This window comes from Chrysoperla carnea, chromosome 4, assembly GCF_905475395.1.
Source record: "Chrysoperla carnea chromosome 4, inChrCarn1.1, whole genome shotgun sequence".
Taxonomy (NCBI): Eukaryota; Metazoa; Arthropoda; class Insecta; order Neuroptera; family Chrysopidae; genus Chrysoperla; species Chrysoperla carnea.
This window is the reverse complement of record NC_058340.1, coordinates 11,566,118-11,585,503: the sequence shown is the minus strand read 5'-3', so window position 1 is coordinate 11,585,503 and position 19,386 is coordinate 11,566,118. Positions and strand designations below refer to the sequence as shown.

Here is a 19,386-nt window from a genome sequence, read left to right as displayed (position 1 = left end):
CCCTGTATGGTGTTAATACAACTATCAGTTCACACATAACAGGACCACACTTACAAAACTTTGTGCTTGCTTCACTGTTGAGACTTTTTTAATGCTCGTATGGCATTCTCTTTTATGTGGCTCGAAAAATTTTTGATTACGCCTACAAGCATAAAATTGTTAGATATAATTTTTTTGTTATTTTAACAGGAAGTCATCGAATAGCAAATGCTAGAATTATATAGTACCACATTCAATAAAACGGGATGTCCGTTGACCAGCATCTTGAAAATTACAATTTATGTCGATCAAATCCTTAAATTCAATGCCGAACAAAATAGTTTTTCCATTTATTACTATTTAATCTGCTTATTGCAAAAAAAGGGTATTCTAAAATTTCAAACTTGTGGGTAAAACCAATATAGACGACTAAGATTAAATTCATGATTAGATAATCAACAATAGGCAGTCGCTGATATGCAAGAGCTTTGAGGAAACAGGAAGGAATTTAATTAGAAGAATTAAAATAGGAATACGATAAGTAATTAATAGGAATTAAAAATTAGGATTTTAAATTAGTAAAATTCGTCAAAAAATTTTAGATTAATGAAGCACTCATTATATTAATGTCTCTTAAAGTTAATTATGAAAATGGCTTATAAAGTTTGCGTTTTCAATCAAGAACATTGGTCAATTTTTTCAGGTACAAGAAATGCAAAAAGTAGTACAAGATGAACCATCATTTTCTAATAGAACAATTTACTCAACCTCATACATTGAAAAATAAATAAGAAAATAATTTTAACTTTAAAAACGAAAAAACCTTATGAATTCTAAGTAGGTATTCTATAATCTAAAAGGAACGTCAGCCTTCTTCGAGGAAAATAAATTTTTGGAATGTAGTTAATGAAAAAAGTTATTTATTGTAAATATATTTCATTCATTTCGCGAATTTGTTAATTTTTAAAACTTTTTATAAAGTTATTGTTAAGAAACTGTTTTCGATACCTGAATATTGTATAATATTGACTTGAAACCTCATAATATTATAAGAAAAATGCAACAAAAATTTCTAGATTTCATTTTATATTTTTATTTATTTTCAGAAATTAAAGTTTATACAAGAGTGCAACATGAAACAACTGATGATAGTCATGTTAATATATTGGGAGGTGAGTTTTGGGCACTAAATATAGATTAGTTGTTTTTATTAAATATAATACAATATGTAATAGATTATTTAATTTAATTCAATACAGATCGGGTCCAATCAATCATGAGCCTGAATAAAACGTGAATGGAGTTTTTTTATGCATGTTGTTCGAAATGCATTATTGTATATAATATAAAAGCCCTTGTTGCAGTCTTTAATCCTACCATTGAAATGTAGTCAAGTGCAATTGTTTAAACTTTTTTTTCAGTTTCATTCACAAATTTTTAGGTACAAACAAAAAAATTCTTTATGACGTTTTTTCTACAGCTACATTTTCAACGGGTTTCCGCAGAACATATTCAAAATTCGAAAATAATATTAAAAAAATTTCTAAGTGTTTCTAAATAAAAATTTTTAATTTTGAAAAAGTTGTACAGGGTTGTAGAATATGTCCATTAATTGCCCAAAACACTTTCTAAAGGTAAATCGCTCGAATATTCAAATAATCACGAAAAACTTCTATACCTTGTCTATTGTTTCTAACGACAGTCTAATTTCTAAACAGTTAAAAAAGTATAAAATAAAATTAGAAATATGTCATATAATATCAGCAATTATACAACACCAAAATATATTTTTAAAAGATTCTGCTCAAAATTTTGATAAATTCTGCTAATTTTCCTTACTCACCTTAATTTCAACATTATGAAAATAGCTAAGAACTTTTTCTGGCTTAAGTTGGACCAAATTTTCAACTGGTAATATTTACACTTTATACAAAAAAACATTTCGAACAGGATGCCATCAAATTATTTCAACCAAATATTTTATTTAGGCTTTTGACTTATCGAACCGTCTGTAATTCCATTATTGAATTATGTGTATTTCAGTTCATATTAAATATTTTATAAGCAGGTTTTTATTTACAAAAATGAAAAAAAGTTTTTTCCAAGTAATAGCTCCAAAAATTAATAACAAAAAATCAGAATATATTTGTATTCGAGAATAAAAATAGCAGCATCGTTTTACTTACCCTCCATAATTTTGTGATTTTCCTATTGGCATTAACTTGTACACAGAGTGAATCATAATTCACGCTTACTTCGCGAAAATCGTCAAATCACATTAAGTCCAAAGCCCTTTTAAAATTTGCAATCTCATGTACCATGAACGAAATAGGACTTCATTCATAATTTTGTGAATTTCTAGCTTAATATTAGAAAAAGCGAAGTTTTTATAAGAAACAAATTTGTTTTAAGCCAATCTTACAACAAATTCACACGGTTTTTTCTCTAAATTTAAAATTTACCATCTAGAAATTTTCGCTCAAATTTCTAAAATATAAAATTTTCAATTGATTTTAAATTGTGTGTCTGAAAGTTTTCGATTGTATGGAGTAAAAAATTCCTGTAATAAAATGTAGCAGAAACTTATTTTCTGTTTATTACAAAAATTTCAAATTTTCTAATATTAATCACAGAATTCTGAAAATTAAAAATTAGCAGAGCCATATCTCATTCTAGTGCATTGAATCAAAAATGATCTAGATCTATAAGATTTTTGACTTATTTTGACTAGACAAAAACATTTTTCAGAGATGACTAGAAGTCACCCTACATTACACCTCAAAATAAGTTGAATTAGTTAAACTTGCTTACAAAGTTACTCTGTTTGGAATCTAGACGGACATAAGTTGAAATTTTGAAATCCTTATTTTAAACACATTTGAAAACGGAGAACACAGTTTTGCTGAAATTGGGTATGGTGACACTATTCCATTGGACACAAAATTCCATGTCAAAATCATGATTAAATCTGCCAATTAGTATAAAAAACCGTCAGTTTTTCCTCGCCCATGACGATACATTATTTTTATAATAAAACAAGCCGTGAGTAGGGTAGGGTGCGATCCTTTAAGTCCACAGGAATAGCTTCGCAACATAACAAATTGTAAAAAAAAAAAAAAAACACCGTGAGCAGGGTCTGGTGCGACGCTTGAGGTCCACACGAATAACTTCTTAGCATAATGAATATAGTTATAAATATTTAAAAAAAAAGTTAAAGTTCGACCGAATGCTATGAAATTCTTTTCGGATGATATTGTCGTTCATACTATTATAATTTTTTCTTCTCGCGTTATCTATCGGGAAAAAATTAAAAGAAAACTTGACTAACTCGAAACATTTTGCTGTTAATACGATTCAAAAACAATGACCACGAACGTACTTACGTACGACACACGCACCCACACACCACAGTGTCACACACACATACGTTTTCTCCAAATTGCTGTTTATGCCTTGTCCTTACCATTAAACGTTAAGATATGTTGCAAATTTTGAAAATCGGACCCATTACAATAACTTCCTTAACTGGGAAGTTAAAAATTGATGAGCTTTCTCCGAAACTGAACTTTGAATGCCTATGAGGTTAGTTCTAATCGAATTACTACCCTGTATTACAATTTTAATATTTGTTGCGTTTAATTCAAATACAAATCGTATTAATAAAAAAGCATAAAAAAAGCAAAGTTTTAAAATTCAAACAAATAGTATTAAATCATTGGTTTCAAAATACGAAAAACTAGTCTTTTATTTTATTATGTATATTTAGATATATCATATTTCGATAAATTCTATGAATTTTCAAAAAAATTTAAATTGTTATTTCGATAAATATTATATATCCTAAATGTGCAATCCATTATAGTCTAAGAGCCAAATGAAGATCGACCTTCGACCTTACTTTTTATGAAATATAAAAGGTTAAACAACACCTCTGCAACGAGTTGCCTAGAAAAATGTGATCAAAACTACCTTTAATATAAATACCAACAGAAGAGTTTTTTAAATTTTTCTCTGACTGGTTGGGTAAATGGTCTACTCGAAAGTAAAAACCATAAATAATAAGCCTGCCTCTTTTCGTTAACTATTATCGAATATACAGCGTGTCTACTGAAGTTGGCTCCATATCAAAAAGCTTTTGTATTATAAGCTTTTGTATTTACGAAAAAAATGTTATTATTTATAAAAACCTCTGTTTTCAAAAATATTGACATTCAGCAATTCATTGGATCATTGAATATACAGGGTGTCCACAAATTGAAAAAGGTCGTTAGGAATGTTAATGATCGTTTTGAAATATTGGCCATTCTTAGAACAGTTATAAAATGGTTCAAGAAATCACTTACGAGATATGTAGGAGTGAATTAAAAAAAATTTTCAAAGAACGATAACTTGTATGGAACGCAAAGGTTTAGGAATGAATTGTTAACAATGGGAATGTTTTGACCAGTTCAATTTTAAATTAAATTTTGTAAATCCTACTTATAAAACACGCTATCTGTTCTCCTAATCAAGCAGTCATCATACTTCAAATGCTCTATTTCATCACAAACTAATTAATTAATAATACAGAACATCTTTTTTTCACACATTACATACATTACATATCCCGGGAACGATTCCTTAAACCGTTTCCCTTATTATCTGTTCAAAATGGTTTTCATTTCTAAACAGCCATTGACATTCCTATCGAACTTTACACATTCGATGTCAAAAGAGAATAACTGAATGTTAATATTTTTGAAAGCAGAGATTTGTATAGAGAATGGCTTTTTTTCGCAAACCTTACAAAAAATAATAATAATTTATTTGTAAAAGACCAATATCGGTATTCAAATAGTCAGTCGTACATAAATTAGATTTCAAGAAGTTTATTGAGATCATAAGTAACTAATTCTACAAAATACTTTTTTATTTTTAGTTTAAATTAAGAAAATTTCTGCTCCATCCGAATGTCTCTGGGTAACTTTTGAAGTACTTTGTATCCTGTGTACACTGGAAAGAAAGATTTCCAGTGTACACAGAATGTATTTAAGTTGATAATAGTAATTACACTCATCTGTTAATTCATTGAATCACATATGAAAATAAAGATAATTTTCTTGCAAATACAGTGGTGTATGATTCTCTACGAAAAATTGGTAAAAAAATTACTTTTGCAGCAGATATTAAAAGTAATCTTGACCACATTTAAGCAACCCATTACAGGAATATTTCTAAGCGTTTTACATAAAAATAAGCCTTGCATTCAGCAAAACGATGTGTGAAGATCGATCCTACTTGGACTCCTGTACTATTACAATTAATTAAAAATATAAATATTTTTCACTCTGAATTCTCAGAACAATACTTAAAAATAGCATATTGTATGCACTGATGTGAGTGCTTTAAAAATAGAAGCGTGTGCTCCAATTTTGCTTATCTAGTTTAATTTTTTGTAATACAATAAAAATATACGTTTTCCATACTCGATTAAAGACAAATATTACTTTCACATGAGCATTATTGCGGTGCGATAAATGATAAAATTAAGTTCTAGTAAGGAGTGTTACAAAAATGGAATTCTGAAATGTTTCTAAAAACTTTTTTTCATATTTTGCCAATATAAAATTCACTGTTAATATTTTATTTAATATAAATGAACACACTTTATATTGCACGTATAATACAGTTTAGTTAAAACCCCTCATTCACATTAAGCACACCATCCGGTCACTTGTTGAATTTTCATTTTCATAATTATATATGTTTTACACAAATATTATTCTAATGTAACATATTTATTGCAATAATCAAAAATGTATTTTATGCACTCGAATAGTAATTATCTATTTTTTTTAAACACTAATAACTTTATATGAATTTATTGATGGATGATTTTCAACAAATATTGATGGATTTTCAACAAATTCAAAACCAAAGAAGGAAAGTAAATTATATCAAGGTCCAATCACCCAACATTTGCTCTACGCTAAATTACATGTCGGAAATAGGAAGATTGAAATGTAATTAGTTCGGGACCAAATGTTTCTTTCGGGATGAAAAGCATTATGGTGGCTTCATTTCGACGTTTATCCGATTTTTTGTTTTTCTTTTTGGAAACTAATGGTATAATTAATGTAAAATCGTTTTTTTTTACTTTCGTCACTGGCAATAGAGGTGTCGGAAAAATTATATTATTACATTTACTACTCAATTATCTGCCTATTGAAGTATAAAATAACAAAAACCGGATATCCATCAAAGTGAAGTTTCCACGTGAAAGAGAACATATCACTTACAATAATTCTCATAAATTAAAATGTTGGAAGTCTTGGCATAACGAAGTCTTTTAAGAAACTAAGCTTCATACTTATAGATATCATTCCGAAAAAAAAACATTTTGTATCATGAACCATACACCATATTTAACCTTTTATACAGCGAAAGCTCGATAACTCGAGATATGTCTGTATACAGTGTATGTCGAAAAAAATTTATTTCCTGACCACTGAACTCTTAAGTGCGCGGTATCTCGAATTGTTTATACTTCGAACCTCGATCCCTGCGATGTATTGGTAGTACATACTCCGTAACTCGAATGTCAAAAAGCAAACTCCGCAAGTCGTAGTTAGCAAAATATAATGGCGTTGTATTTAGTAAAATAGAATTGCGCCTTTCTTAGTCGATATTTTAGCAATTGAATCCTTTGTATCTCGAACTACTTGTTAAGTCGAAAAATCATTACCTCGAAATTTTTTGCATTTCCCTTGAGGTTCGAATTATTGGGGTTGTATAACAAAAATCCAAGCAAAACAAAAAATTTCCTTCGTTTTCAAGATATCACTAGATACACCATATTCAGCAGCGTTCAAGGTACCTAAGAAGTTTGGGGGATTCGAATTCAATTCTGGGGGCTTCAGTCAGATTAATCTTTATTTAACCCATACAGTAATATGTATTTATCTCCACCTACAAAAAAATACGCTGAGCATTAAAAACCACTTCAAAAATAAATCTCCTCTAGACACAAGCGCCGTGTCGACTCACTTTCGTATAAAACTGTGTACAACACATACGTTAGACAATTTGTGTGCCGCACCCCTCGAAAGTAAACAGTGATGTTTACAAAAAATTTTTCAGGCAAAAGTTGATAATTTTTTTTACTTTTAACTTCTGATTTATTTCTAAGACCCAATTAACTTCATTAGGATTACTTAAGTGATTTTATGAACACCTATACCAAAATTTGTTCGTAGAAATATTTTTAAGCGTTACAAATTTGAGACTAAACTTATTATAAGATTAAAATAATAATAAATTTGACTTGCCGAATTAACAACAATTCTTATTTCAGCACTATAATTTGATTTAATAACACTGTTTCAAACACTACTCATCTCTAAAACTACATCAAAACGATATGATCAACTATTACACCATTGTATGTTAAATTTACGCTTATAATGTAAAACGGTTTTAGAATGCTGACAGCATCAGTGTTAGAGATATAACGTTATTATTTACACGGTACCGAAAATTGAGGTCTAGGGAAAAAAAATTCCATGTAAAAGTAGCTTTAAAGAATAGTACCTAAGTCGAATTAAAAAAATTAAGTTGCTTATCGTTTGACCCAGAAAGCGCCCTCGTAAAGTAAAACTAGACGCATTTGTTTCGATCTTTCCGGACATAAAAAGACTCCCATTTTACTGTTTTTTGATATTCCAACTCATTTTTGAGAAAGCTGGAAACCTTTTTAAATTTAATCACACAAAATATTCAATGACTCTTTTTTACAAGCATGTAAAAGAAAGAAATTTATGAATTTTGGTTTAGGAATAAATTAGGACGAATAAATAGAGACAATATATTTATTGTAACGAAAGTACACGAACCACGAAGTATGCAAATTTCCGAAAGTAATATTTTTTTGTTTACATCTTTCATCATGAGAGAAATACTCAGAATTTCTAAAAGGCTTGAAAAAAGTATATTTTTAAATACTGTCGATAGGTTGCAAAAATCTGAAAAAATAATAATTCGAAAATAGCTAAAATTATATGTAAATGAGAAATTTTCAATCACATATACTATTTGAAAAATTAAAAAATTAATAATGTTTTAAGGATGTACGAGCACCAGGGAAATTTTGGATAAAAGGCTTGATTTTTTTTAATGTAAAGTTGGACTAAGTATGCATCAATTCTGAAAATTTTAAGGGGAGTTGCCCGATTATTTAAATAAATAAATGGGAAAACGTGAGATGGATGATAGTTTTTCATAGATTCGCCAAAACTAGATTAACTAAGACTAATATAGATGTATGAGCTCGGTAGTATTGACATAAATTTAAAAATATATTTTTCAATTTCGATGGTGAATTCTATTTTAACTTGACAATATAATACGAAAAGTAAGAATAAAATTTTTCGATATCTGGATTAATTTTCAAAATATCGAAAATTGAAAATTAACAATTTTATGATTATTTTTCGTCTATATTCATGTAGTTATAACAAAATTCATCATCAAAGTTGAAAATAAGGTACAAAGTCTAAACTTGGCTTTGGGGCTCGTTCGTCCTACTTTAAATCGAGCAAAATGATCATTATGGGAGTGCTGACGGGTTAAATTTCGTAAAACAATTACGTATGCATAAATTTGTTCATTCCGAAACTATTACAAAATCAAGCATGTTGAAAATGGACCTTTCCAATAAAACTCGACATAATTTTTGTGTGCGTTTCTTGACTTTGTACAAGCGAGTAAAAAAGAATTGCATTATGTGTTACACTTACTATTACGTAAACGTTATCGTGTAAATATGTAGATGCTATTCATTTAAGATATGGTACAAATATAAATGGACGGACGGACGTTAATATACATACATGCATACATACATACAACTTATACATAACAATTTTCACCTATACGTGAATCAAAAGCACATTACATTAAACAAAGGAAATTACATCTTACACATTGATTAAACTAACGCCTCAGTGAACACTAATAATAGTCACACATTTTACATATAAAACTAATATAACGCTTCCATTTTATGATGCAGGTTCTACACTAAGATTTCAATTTTACATACAGATCAAATGTTCATTGTGGAAAATATAAGTACAATATTTTTTATTTAAAAAATATTGTCTGTTGATATAGCGAAATAACAATAAATTATAAAAAATATTTCCATTTTACTAACCTATACGGGGTAAATTTTCTGAAAGTTCCCACCTTCTTAAATTTTTTACCCAAAATTACTCAGAAGCAGTGGTGGATTTACACTAGGGGCAGTCGGGGCTAGTGCCCAGGGCGGCAAATTTTCTAGGGCGGCAAAATTTGGAATGTGAGAAAATATTTTCTATACAATATATAATTAACTAATTCTTTTAAATAAACATTTTATTTTTCAAGAAATATAATTTATGCATTATGTATCAAATCAAAATTTTGTATATTATAATATGGGAAATTTAAGTGAAAACTATTAAAATAGTTAATTAATTTATTTCCATAAAGGTTTGCAAAAATAAAATTTGATATTTTTATTTTCTGGAATTGATAAATTAATATACTTTTTTTGAAGAATTAAAAATATTTTCAAATTATGTATGTCTTTTTGATAACAGAAACTTTAATCGATCAATGAATTTTCCTAAAATTGGAGAATTATCAAATAATACTAATTAATTTTAATTTAAAAGAACAGTAATAAATAATATGTAATACATAATAAATTTTCTGCAATTAATTAGTTATTCTATTTTTTTTTAAATAAGATATCAAAACTATTAAAATAAAATTTCAGTCATAGGGCGGCATTTTCTAAAGTGCCCCAGGGCGGCAGAAATTTAAATCCGGCCCTGCTCAGAAGAATAATTTGCAGAAAATAAATAAATTTGGCCTGGATAATTTTTTCATTTTTAATTTCAATTTCTACCTTTTCCCCGTAAATTTTTTAACTTTTTTATAATTTTTAAAAATTTGTTAAATAAATTTTGGCCTAGGCTAAAATCCAAAGAAGTAATATGTAGAGGTCAGCGGATAGTTACTGCTACAAATAATTACTGCTCTAAAATAGGCAAATATCCTACCTCGAAAAATTGTCTGATCGGTTGACACCACATCCTAAAATTGATTTTGGTGTCTGATGAGCAAGTGTAAGTAATGCCATTGGTTAATCACAAAATAAAAGGACAAGTTCCCTAACTCTCCACTAAAACCTTTTGCGTCGTGACTGGACGGACTGATCAGTCTGCATCACGTTCAAAGGGACTAGTTTACATTTGTACCACATGCCATTGCTGGATCATGTCTGCAGGATTAATTTCGAATACCTTAGCGGTTTTAGTCAATAATATGTTAACAATTAATTAAACCATAACTTCGTAAGTATCAGAAACTCACACACTGATATCTTCTTTTTTTTATTACCTTTATTTTTTGTCATTACATTTTTTTCGATATAATGTACAGTTTTCGACAACCATATCCAAAATCGACATTTAAAAATGTCGTATAAGAAAACAAAATGTACCTGATAATGGCAACTACACTTTTGAAACTCTACAGATTTTTTAAAGTTAATGCATGATTTTGAACTATTTGTGGGAAAGGCTAATTTTTTAGGTAGAAACCGCCACCTCTGTGCATGAAGTAACCGGCTAGCACCGTCTTCTAAAATTAACTATGGAGTCTGATGTACATGTGTACAAAATGCCATTACATAGTCGTAGAATCAATCATCCGTTACAAGAAAAAATGTTACTTACCATCTAGCTTATTATCTCGTTATTAAAACTATGAAAAAATTTAAAAATCCCTTAAAATCTTCAATTATTTGACGTGTGACTTTAATATACGCTAAGCCTCTTAATACTCCTTTGTCACGTGATTTTTCATATATGAAATAAAACTGTATATATATATATTTATATTTTTCATAAAAAAACTTTTTTATTAAATCATAATTTATTGGTAATAAGAAGAACCATATCTCTCTGTTTCTTATTTTATCATTAAATAAAACCAGCAGATAACAATATACGCTATTATATTATACAACTATACTATATCTTAACCCATAGAGGACCAGATCTCGGAAAAAAAGGAAATTCTATTTTTACGTAAATTTTATATCTATTTAGATCAAATTTTTCCGTATAATTTTTAGTTGTATTTCTTGATTTCTTATTTTAGTTAACTTTTTTCATCGAGCACTAAGGTCGCGTAAAGTCTAATAAAATGTAAATCACAGAAGGAGGAAGGAGTGTTCGAAAAAACCGTTTTTCAGATAATAGACAAAAGTGAAAATTGTATTTTTCATTTTGATATTTATAAAAATAATGTACTTGACCAAGAAATACAATATAATATAGTAAATAAATCGGAAAATACCATAAAATGTGTAAAAGTTGCGGAACAGTTTCGATTTTAAAAATTCTCATTTGTAGTTCCCTAAATCATTACAAACATTCATCGCGACTAACATCTGTATTACTATGAAAAATTAGGGTAGTTTTCCCACCCTCAAATCTCTCCAAACAGTAATAGTGATAAAAATTTAAAATTTTACCACGGAAATAGAATAATTGGAACCACATTAAAACCACCCCTACACATGGCATCAAAATGTAATACATTTGAAATTTCGCCCCGGAATATGTGTGAATACAGTTAGATATTAAAATCCCCGCTAGGCAATTTCCGAGATGCAATTTTGAATTCAAAAAATTGTTTTATCTCACTTTGTCATCTCTGGGAGTAGAACTATCCTAAGATGCTTTTTGACCTCAGATTCGCGATAAGCCAATTTCAGAGGTGAAATTTTGAAATTAAAAATTTTTTAGTAACTGGTACTATTTGGAGTGCCTTCGGGGTTGGAAAACTACTCTAATTTTCTCAATTTTTATAGTAATGCAGAGATTAGTGGTGATGAACGTATCTAAAAGCCTAGGGAACACATAAAAAAAAGAATCTTTCACATTTTCCGACTTATTAAGTGTATTAATAATAGTTTTGATTAATTTGTTTATCTTGGAGCAAAAAATTATTTTAACAAACAGTGTATATTATTGTCTAATGGTTGCAAGTAGTAAAGCATTTCGAGATACGTTATACACTTAAAATTTTTATTAAATTTATATAAAGGAATAAAAAATAAATTGAAAACTTTAAGGATATTATTTTCCGTTCGCTAAGGGTTAAGACTATATTTTTTAAATGAAACACAATCTACTTGAAGAAAGCCAAAGTATACTATTATATGGTTATTAATAAATTTTGCTCTTAGCAAAATAATTTTTTATTAAATAAATAAAGTATACAATTATGCAGTTGGATTTATTTCTTCTTTGATACTGGTGTCTCGTTATAAATAATTGACTGGCTAGATACTTATTAATTCTAAGTAGCTGTAATGTCTGTCGTTTCCCGGGTTAGTTTCAAAACTGATAATTTTAAAGACACTAGCTTTCAACAAGTCTATTGTTTGATTAATTAATTTCTTAAATATATATAGAAAATAAACCTTCAAAATAGAAATATAATTTTGCAAAGCTATTCTATCTGTTTGGCTGGGTTACGCTGTATTTTACTACAAAAACAAAGATTTCCAAAGACTACAGATTCATCATTAAAATTTGTCCGTAATGTCTTTCGTTTATCTTTAAAATTTGTCTAAGACATTACTTAGCATAAACCGATCTGAAGTCTGTTCAATATTTTTTTCACATCAAGGAATATTGAAAAGTGTTGGTTTGAATTACTAGGGAAATTCTCTGACGGTAACAGAGAGGTGCTCTAATCTCTAGGCGACCTAACTGGTTACTTTGATTCAAATTGGCTAAATTTTAAAACTGTGTATTATAAAGCTTCATCAAAAGTTTTAGCAGACCTTCTATGTCTGTAAAAAAAACATTCGGGCAGTTTTTGGGGACTACCGATAGAAGTGAAAATTTAATTAACTGAATACACAATAGACCCTTTTCATGAAAAATCGTAATGCTTTTTGTTAATTTTTTTGTTAATGCAGGTCGAGTGGATACTATAACTGGAAAATTACGCATTTTTAATTAGCTCAATTACAAACACAGCGACGGTTCACTTCAAAAATTTCTCGAGTTACGCTAATTTTTTGATACTTAGACCACTCGCACTACCCCCCCCCCTCAAATCCAAAGTATGCCGTAATGTGTTTTTTATAAATAAATTGTTAATGCCCGATCCATTATCACAATACGGAGCCCAGTTTAACCCTTCCCCGAAACACACCGCTGCGGAAACCGCAGCTTCCCACAGGAATTATCAATAAGTCAGAGTAGGAACGTGTCCAAAGGGCGCTCGCTAGGAAATTTTTATACAAATATAAAATTAATTGTCCAAGTATGAAAAAATTTACAGTCGGGTATTATTGACATTTGAGCAGTTTTTCAAAAAATAACAGAAACAATAACAGTTGTGATAGTCTAATTCCGACCCTGCCCCCCTCCATTAACCAATTGTTTATAAATAAATTGAAATATGAATTTTAAAGAAGATTTAATTTCAATAAAGTTATAAAATATTTTTAATATTAAACTTTACAAAAGAAAAAATAATAAACATGAATATACATTTATTGCATAATTTTCATTTTCCATAATTATGTGCTCGGTACAGATATAATACACATATAACATGTATTTAATGAAAAGCCCCATCATGAATGTTGTTTGTTTATAGAGTAGATTTTCTAAAATATGAGCTTTTATGTTAGCTAGCCTTATCCTGATACATCTCTATCTCTATCTCTATATATTATAAATGAGAAAGTAAGCATGTTTGTTTGTTTGTTTAGCTTTCACGCTAAAACAAGCGAATGGTTTTTAATGAAACTGTACAGCAATAGAGCTCATACTTCAGAATAACACATGAACTATAATTTATTAAGAAATAAAAAAAAAAATTAAAAATTAATTTTATTTGACATTACCATAAATTACATATTTCTGTAAAAGTAGTCATTTGAAATTACCATAAATTACAGATTTCTGTAAAAATAGTCAATATAAAATATTGCACGGCCATCTTTTCTGATATACTCAATGAATAATTACGACTATTATTAATTTAAAAAAATAGAAAACCATACATATATTTTACCTGTGTAAAACAATCCTTACCATTATTTCGAGTGTTACAGAAAGGGGATAAACGAGTTACATATATTTTAAAGAGCCATTCTTACTAGAATCAGCTCTGTTTTTATGTATGATCGTTTAAAAATAATTAATATTGAATTATTTTCTGCATTTTATAATTAATTTGTTTTCACATCGTTGAGGATGGTATTTTATATTTTATTAATTGCATATCTATCGTTATATATTTTATTTTATTAAACAAAAACTTCCTATACATTGTAATGTTTTAATTAAAATCTATAAATGTTTATTATTTGGTTTTTTTTATTTTTATGTTTGATGAAAATAACTATAAAAACAATAAGATATTTTACTGTAATTATTAACTTTATTACAAGGCTATTTCTGCTGTTTCTTGATATTAATATTCTATTTTAAACTCATTTTAAAATCAAACAAAAAACATTACTATATTATTTATAGATGCAAGAACAATGTCTTCGACCTATCGCCTTACTTAAAAGTGCAAATTTATTAGATAAAATTTAGCAAATTAATGTTTTGTAAATAGTAGTCGTTAATGACCTCGATGTTAAAAAGTGACTTTAAATAAATAAATAATAATAATAATATTTATAGATGTAAAATATATGAGTGAAATATACAAAATTTAAAAAACCCCTGACAAATTTTCGGGTACGGAACCCTAAACTCGCACTTGAAACTTATCTGTGAGCAATCTCCATGAAATTTCCTTTTTCTTTAGAGCCTTCTCCAAACCGAACCGATTTTGAGTAACATGGCCTATTTTTTAGTTGTTCCGGGTATAGAACCCTAAACACTCACCATCAAATTACCATTCAAAAGAATTCAAAAAAAAAAAAAACAAAATCGGTTCATCCTTTTAAGTGCTTCGATGCCACAGACAGACAGACCGATAAATAGACAGGCACGCACACATAGCGGTCTACTTATAACACCCTTTGGGTTTTTGGTTCAGGGGTTAAAAATAGAGTTAAAACCTTTCTAGGGATACACCCTTTTATCAAGACACGATTGACAATATTACCATGCTAACATAAGCTGACTTATATTGACAATAAAATAATTATGCTCAAACATTTATCATTTCTAACACCGATAATAAAACAAAAAAACAAAAGCACAGAAGCTGCGTAAGCAAAGCGAATTTCCTTAGAGATGGAAAAAAAATATTTTTCTTAAAATCGAATATTACATTTCTAACTTTTCAAGAATTTTTATTTCAAAAACTAAGCGCCCAGAGAAAAAATTAGTAGTTTTTTGCCTAAGACTGATCAAAAATTACAAAAATATTTTTTATTTTGAAAAAATACAAAATTTTGTACTTTTCGCTTATTTACTTTTCTACTTTTGTATGTATTATTTGATGAAATTCTGCTTTTATAACTTGGACCATTCTGGATAATATAAGGATAGTGAAGAGCTTTTTGCGAAGGACATAAGCAGAATCAAGACTTCTTTCAAGAGGTCAATGATCGATCTATAAAAAAAAGTTAATGGGGCTTTTATTAAATTTAATATTGGATAATTTTGCACACATTTACTAGTAATAGTCAATATATTCTTAGGAAGTATTTATTAAAATTTTCAGAATAGTAGTTTAAAAATTAATGGAATGTTTTTAATTACAGGTCTTGCAGAAGCAGCCAGAGGACAAAGTGTAATTGAACATGAAAATATTAGTAGTTACTCTAATGGTATAAGTAGTATAAAAAATTTTAAAATTTTTGTATTATTATTATCGATTCATGTATTGATCTATGATAATAATTACTTTAATTTTATTAGATGACATTTTTAAATTTGTAAATAAAATAATAATATATTTATTATATATACATTTATTTGTTTATTTATATACAAAACAATAAAAAAAAAAAAACATTGCCAAAAATGTATTAATTAAAATTTATATTGTTTTAATTTAAAAGAAATAACAATAACAACTGTACATAATACTAATATTATTGTAATATTTAATAATTAATATTAATTATTACCTGTATGTTAACTATAACAGTAATTAAAAGGAATATTGTCATTGTAAATAAAAATTTGAAATAATACTTGATTATTTTATTTATTTAATTATTTTTCAGTACAAATGTTTGAAACAATAAGGCCACAACACGTAAGTATGACAGGTAGGTTACAACTTAGCTCCAAACATGCCATCACATTTAAAACCCTAAAAAATATTTGAGTAAAATATACTTTTCAAAGTACAAGCTCTAATTGCGGTAAAAATTTAAAAGAAATTGTAGCCCTTAAGCTTTTATACAGAGTCACCTATTCCGCTACGTCCAGGCCCGAATTTTGCACCGCGCAAAATTCGTCTTTTGTATCTTTTCATTATAATATTAATATGAGTTTTTCCAACGATTTTTATCATTTGCGTAATAATATTGCCTATATTTTCAAATGATAATATTATTCATTTAAATATATAGGCAATATTATTACATAAATGACGAAAGATTTGGTTGACAAAATGCATATGTTAAGAATATAATGAAAAGATAGAATTTATAACAAGCAAGTGAAAACAAACAATTGACTGAGTTAATTGTTGAAAGTACCCTGTATTGAAAGGGTTGAATGTCAGTGCTTGTATTATTTTTTTATAAATTAAAAGTGATGTCAACAACAAAATTTCAAACAAAAGTTTTTATTTTTTTATAAGGAACATTTAGACTTTTTTCTTCTATCTCTCACGGTTTAGAAGATTGACTTATGTTGCTCCTCTACGAACTCAACCTCACTTTTTCAAAAATCACCTAATTAATCCGTTTCCGGTTGTCTGTCCGTCTGTTTGTGGATACGATAACTCAAAAAAAAAAGATAACAAGGTGAAATTTTTATAGCGTACTCAGGACGTAAAAAGTGAGGTCGAGTTCGTTAATGAGCTATATAGGTCAATTGGATCTTGTAAATTTTGTAAACCATTAGAAATAGAAAAGTTAAAATGTAAAAAACAAAACAACTTTTGTTTGATACATTTTTTCGTAAAAATCACTGTTTACTTGTGAGGGCGTAAATTTTATAGTATGTATTATATGGGAATATCACTTATGTATGTGTGACATATATGTATTTGTAATGTGATAGAGTAATCAATTCTGTCTATGCATGGTATTTCAACAATTAACTCATTCAATTGTTTGTTTTCACTTGTTAAATAAAAATTTATTCAAACAAACAAAATCTATTTTCGTTGTAGTGATGATTTCATCAGTTTATAGAAGTAACATATAAATCTATCGAAAATAACACACACAAAAATTGTACAAATAGCAAATATATGTTTTCAAGTACACAAAGCTCCATCAAATATTGTCTACAAGTAGATAGACGGGTTATCTTATTCAGATTTCCTACTGTACATTAAAACATATGTTTGCACAAAGTAAAGTGTTATTTACAAACATTTAGATCAAAACTACATTTATTTACAAGTGCTTACGAAATGAATTTTATCTACGTAATTACCTATTTCATAAATCTTATGTATATTATGAGCATGACAATTAAGTAATGTAAATATTATACGAGCTAGATTTCCTTAAGGTAGTTGCACAAAAATTTAATGAGAATATTCGCAAAGTGCGCGAGTTTCGTTTCCATGACAACGATACACTATTTTAATTATAGAATTGTATAGATGCATATATAATTGTATGGATTGCAGTTATGACTTACATTGAAAATTTAATATTATTGTCTCACAAATTTAAATGAATAATTATGATAAATTATATTTGAAAAATAATATTTGTGCAATTTGATTTCATATTCTCACAATTTTTAATGCATTAAGTTTAATTAATTAGTATTTTTCAATAATTTTAATTTGACATTTTCTATAACATTAACATGTAAAGAACTGAAAATAAGTCATAACAGCGTCCTTTATCGCCAAAATTTTTCACTGGAAGTGCTGGCATCGATTTTATTGTCCCTACCATGACCACGCACACAACGAATATGTTACTGTTTCTTATAATAGTTACGCTGTAACACGTTCAGTTTAGTTAAAAAATAATCCAGTTCTAAAAACACTCAATATTTCTAAGTATAATGGAATTATTTTGCAACAAAATATTTGGAATAAATTTTAATCCATAATCAAATGCAAAAAGTTTTTTAACAGAGTTTAAAATTTATTAAATCAAATTGTATCTCATTTTAAAGGATTTGAAGTATATGGTAAATAAATTAATCTTTCCTATCATTCATCTATCCTTATGTGTGTGTTGATTGTAAATTCTACTTAGCATCATGAATAGTATCAAAATATAATCTAACAATTATTGTTTGTTAAATTACCTTAAAATTATCCAAGAAACCCTCGCTTTTCTCTATAGTAAGAGTATTATAACGAAACACATGAGATTTAAGTAAACAAGTTCGAGAAAAATGCATATAGTACAATAAAAGAACAGAAATTTTTGATTCCGACGAAAAAATTGTTTGCTGGGTGGTTCATCCTTTTTAAGGCATGTACGGGAGTTTTTAAAGTCGCTGATCTCAAACTTATGATCAAATTGATTCAACTTACTCCCACGGAATATTTTAATTTTGGGAATACAAAAAGTATGTTAAAATTGGGAATACAAAAGTAATTATTCTAGACCGATTCTTATGTTTAATGGCATACCTTGAGCCGTGGCGAATGACAAGGATTGCTATTTTAAGCCAACACAGGAGAAGTGAAATTGTATTAAAAAGGTCGACTTGAAAATGAATTTGGATAGAAATTTCAAAGGTATATGCTCTTTTTCTTTATATGTGCGACATATTTAAAGCTTTTTTTTTTGTGGGAAACATATAAATCCTAATATACAGCATGTCGCTAAAAGGTCTTTACAACGCTGTACCACATAAAGCTTAGCTCAAAATAATTCGATTTAGCTACACGTGCCTTCGTAATAGTTGCTCCGTTAGAACCGAGAAACCTCTAAGGAAAAGGTAATTTAATAGAGATTGTTCTTAGATAAATTTCAAATGCGAGTTTAGAGTTCTGCACTCGAAAAATTAGCCAGGAGGTTTTTAAATTTTATAAATTTCAGTTTTTTCTAGTAAGCCACTTAAACCAACTGTGAACTTGGTCCCTTTGTATAATCTAGTTTCTGTCGGATGTATAAATATTCATATGTCTAATCTAACATTGTTAACACTATCTATTTTGTCTTTGTTATTTAAATTTGTTTCACGTAATCTGTAATAACAAATGCCAGGAATTGAGAGAAAA

At 28.1% G+C, this 19,386-nt stretch overlaps 1 protein-coding gene across 1 annotated transcript in view; it reads left to right on the top strand.

The window, feature by feature from the left end:
- Positions 1-19,386, top strand: part of LOC123297861 (lachesin-like) — a 547,758-nt gene that overhangs the window by 504,318 nt on the left and 24,054 nt on the right. Inside the window, exons 10-12 of the mRNA XM_044879670.1 lie at positions 1,086-1,151; positions 15,767-15,832; positions 16,235-16,266. Coding sequence (XP_044735605.1) covers positions 1,086-1,151; positions 15,767-15,832; positions 16,235-16,266 — 164 coding nt within the window. The remainder of the gene's footprint in view (positions 1-1,085; positions 1,152-15,766; positions 15,833-16,234; positions 16,267-19,386) is intronic.